The sequence below is a fragment of the Lactuca saligna genome, chromosome 8 (genome assembly GCF_052625555.1).
Source record: "Lactuca saligna cultivar CGN05327 chromosome 8, ASM5262555v1, whole genome shotgun sequence".
Taxonomy (NCBI): Eukaryota; Viridiplantae; Streptophyta; class Magnoliopsida; order Asterales; family Asteraceae; genus Lactuca; species Lactuca saligna.
The window spans coordinates 54121505-54125548 of record NC_136424.1 but is presented as its reverse complement, the minus strand read 5'-3'; the positions used below and the strand labels follow the sequence as shown (position 1 = coordinate 54125548).

At 43.2% G+C, this 4044-nt stretch overlaps 1 protein-coding gene across 1 annotated transcript; it reads left to right on the top strand.

Moving 5' to 3' along the window:
• The first annotated feature begins 2605 nt into the window (after window positions 1-2605).
• On the top strand, window positions 2606-3424 carry LOC145009634 (uncharacterized). Its single transcript, XM_078968290.1, has 2 exons — window positions 2606-2684; window positions 3009-3424. The coding sequence occupies exons 1-2, from the start codon at window positions 2606-2608 to the stop codon at window positions 3422-3424; spliced, it is 495 nt and encodes a 164-aa protein (XP_078824416.1).
• Window positions 3425-4044: the final 620 nt, after the last annotated feature.

Genomic DNA, 4044 nt, shown 5'->3' with positions numbered 1-4044 from the left:
GCTGAGATTTGGAGTCGGGCCTTATCAGTTTTGTCCAGTTTGTGAGGTGAGTTTTCCTCACTGTACTTATGGATTGAAGGCACCAAGGTCGGCGCATTGGTTTGATAAACTGACATTCATTGATATGTTGAGTATGGAATTGATATGCATGCTAGCTTTGCTATGCTAGTTTGCTAAATCTGTAGGACTACCTGTGATACTACCTATTTATCAGTGTATGATATTATCTGTTATATACCAACATATTTTATGGGTTGGGTTGAGGTTGTAATGCTTCGTGTTGTAACCAATAAATCCAGGAGCAAGCCATATATGAGCTGAGGGCCAGGAAGGGTATGTCAGACTCATACTGAGAGCTCATGAACATTCTAGATACAAGTTGAGGGCTGGGAAGGGCATGCCGGACTTGTACCGAAGGCTTAGTGGTATTCATTCCGAGGATTGACCAGGCTAGTAAGCAAGCCATATATAAGTTGTGGGCTAAGGGAAAGCCAGACTTATGCAGTGGGCCTAGGGGTAATCTGGTTTTTTAGTTGTGGACCCATTACATTTTGTTATTGTATATGTACTATTTGTTGTGTATGGGTATTTTGGGGTACTCACTAAGCTTCGGGCTTACAGTTTTGGATTATGTTTCAGGTACGTCATAGGATTGCAAGAAGGAGAAGGTGTGATCGTGCAACTCCTTATGTTTTGTTTTTATGATCTTGGGAAGACTCTGATATTAAACATGTTTTGAAAACTATTTTGTAAATAATGATGATCTATGGTTTGTTTTAAAAGTTTATAATTTCATGAATTTTATGGATGTTACAAGTTGGTATCAGAGCCTTGGTTTCCATGAATTGGAGGCACACTCGTGTGAAGCCAGTCTCAAACTAAGGAAAAAAAATTAAAATGATTTTTTTTGAAATCGTTTTCAAAATAATCAAGTACGATGCGATGTGTACGGTTAATTTGAGCCACTAAGTAGACCCCAAAATACCATATGTTATTTGATATTGTGATACGTTAGAACAACATGCTAGTGATAGGCTAGGGATCTTCAGCATTTTGCATGATGTAATTGCCTGATTATATGATGCGTGATAGCCTAGGGTTCTTCTCTAATGGAATTAACATCATTACTGTAGTTGCTTAGTGTATGCATCATGGTTATCCGACTATATATAGGGTCTAGTGTTATGCATGACTAAGATTCTATAGTCTGAGAATGTTTGTTTTTGTCTTATTTCGTGTTCTATTTTGATGAAGGGCTTAGGTTGGGATGAAATATTCGACTATGTATAGGGTCCGATATTATGTATGACTAGCACACACGAGTGTTGCAAGGTTGGTAGAATTTTCATGGATGAGTTGTGTGGAGTCAGCTGACCAGTTTCGAGATGTTTAGCCTTTCCTCCATGGAGTGGGGATTGAGAGTATGATTATCTTAGTGTGTATTGTTAGGGTGTTGTGATGATCCTCTAAGACAAATACAGGTAGGTGTAGAAGGTAGTATGGGCCCGTACTACTGAAAGCACATGACTAGTATATGTAATAGGGAAGTCACAACCCCTAGAGCTTTGTTGGGAGTTGGTTCCCTTGATATGATATATGTATTATCTGATATCTTCCTGGTTTATTTTCAGTATGGTGACTACACGACAATTTGAGGCTGGGTCCGGATCGGTATTAGGAGCTGGCGGTCAGGGTGGGTCAACTGAGTTAGATGATAGGATCAGGGAGATCCTACAGGAGGAGGTTGCTGCTTGCTTCCAAGCTTAATTGCAAGATATGTTTGGGTCTATTAAGCCTACCATGATTGAGTACTTTGATGAACATTATGTTGCTTTATCCGAGACTACTGCCGTCGCAGCCACCGCAGTCATTGCGGCTGTAGGGGTTGGATTGGGTCGAGTTTTTTAGTATCGGGACTTCGATAATATGAAGCCCTCGACTATCGTGGGGTTCATGACCCGATCATATCCATGAGGTGGATATCTAATGTGGAGGGATGTTTCTTCACATGTTCTTGCCCAACTGACCAGAAGGTCAGATGCGCTCTGAACTATCTGAGGACTGGAGCAAAGGGTTGGTGGAGGCTTGCTACTAGTTCATTTTCTGATGAGCAGAGAGCTGCTTTATCTTGGGAGTAATTCTCGAAAGATATGCCGCTCTTGATATGTGCTACTGGTGGAGAGTGAGAGGTTGGACCAGGAGTACCTAGATTTGTGGTAAGGGATGGAGACGGTGATGGAGATCACCAAGATGTTCACAGAGAAGGGTATGTTTTGTCCTGAGTTTGCTACATCTGAGCAGGCTCAGGAGGCCTACGCCAAAGGCTGCTTTTTTCAAATCTGGGTGTCATAGGGGCCATTCTTGTGGGAAGTGTGGCAAGGTTCATGAGGGTGCTTGCTAATCATCTTTTGGGTGCCACAATTGTGGCCACTAAGGCCATATGACGAGAGATTGCCGCCAGTAGGTCCCAAAACTCAGTTCCAGGATTTTTTATCATTATGACCAGGTTGGCCATGTGAAGGCTAACTGCTCCTCGCTTGCTGCTAGGCCAATGTAGGCTCCAACGTTGGATATTTTGAGGATCACTAATGGGAGTCAGGGCAGGATGGAGTCCCCAAGGGATCGAGGTCACACTTTCCAGCTCACTGCTGAGGAGGCCAAAGCAGCTCCAGATGTTGTGACTGGTATGTGTCTATCCATTATTCTATTGATTATTATTTATGTTATGATTATATATGCGCCTCTGTTACGTATGTTCCTAGTGAACTCTTTTCCTACTGTAGTGTTATTTGACTCAGGTCCGAGTCGGTCCTTTTTGTCTTGATCGTTTATTAGAGAGTTTGATATGCACATTAGGGAGTTAGAGTGTCCGTTGCGAGTCTCTATCACAAACAAACACAGGGTTTCTGCATCATCAGTGTATCAGGGTTATATTCTGGAGATCTTCGGGGTTCCTTTTCTGACCGATTTGATCCCTATCCCATTAAGGGATGTTTGAATGATTGTAGATATGGATTGGTTGAACCACTTCAGTGCTATGACTGTTTGTGAGGGCCAGCGAGTGGTAGTTCAAACCCCAAGTAGGGGAGAACTGGTTATTTATGGAGAGGGCACCAAGATGGGTTCATGGTTTTGTTCTGCAGCTAGAGCTTGGCAGTATATTCAACATGGGTGTGCGGGTTACTTGGCTTATGTGGTGGATATGTGTATTGGGGATCAGGTTTCAATTTCAGAGGCCCCGGTTGTCAGGGAGTTTGCTGATGTGTTTCCGGGGGAGTTAGCTGGTGTGTTTCCTGAGAGGCAGGTCGAGTTCATGATTGAACTTGTGCCAGGTGCGGCCCCGATTGCCAAGGTGTTGTACTACTTGGCACCGCCTGGGATGCAGAAGTTGTCATCTCAACTACAGGAGCTTCTAGGCAAGTAGTTCATCAGAACGAGCAATTCTTCGTGGGGAGCGTCGATTTTGTTCGTCAAGAAGAAGGATGGTTTACATCGGATGTGCATTGATTACCAGGACTTGAACAAGTGAACAGTGAAGAACTGTTATTCCTTACCGCGAATTAATGGCCTCTTTGATCAGTTGCATGGTGCATATTGGTTCTCCAAAATAGATCTAAGGTCCGAGTATTATCCAATCAGAGTAAGAGAGGAGGACGTGGAGAAGACTGTGTTTCAGATTCGTTATGGGCATTAAAAGTTCATGGTGATGTTGTTTGGGCTCATCAATGTGACGACAATATTTATAGATTTGATGAATCGAGTATGCAGGCAGGTCCTCGATCGCTCCATCATTGGGTTCATTGATGTTATCTTGGTGTATTCCAAGACCAGAGAGCAGCATGATGAGCATCTTCGTTAGCTTCTGGGGGTGTTATCTTGGACACCTCATTAACCAGGATGGTATATTCGTTGATCCGGCCAAGATCGAGGCTGTGATGCAGTGGGAGGTTCCAAAATCTCCCTCGGACATCATGAGTTTCTTAGGTTTGGCAGGGTACTATCGTAGATTCATTTAGGATATCTCCAAGATTGCAGTACCCCTCA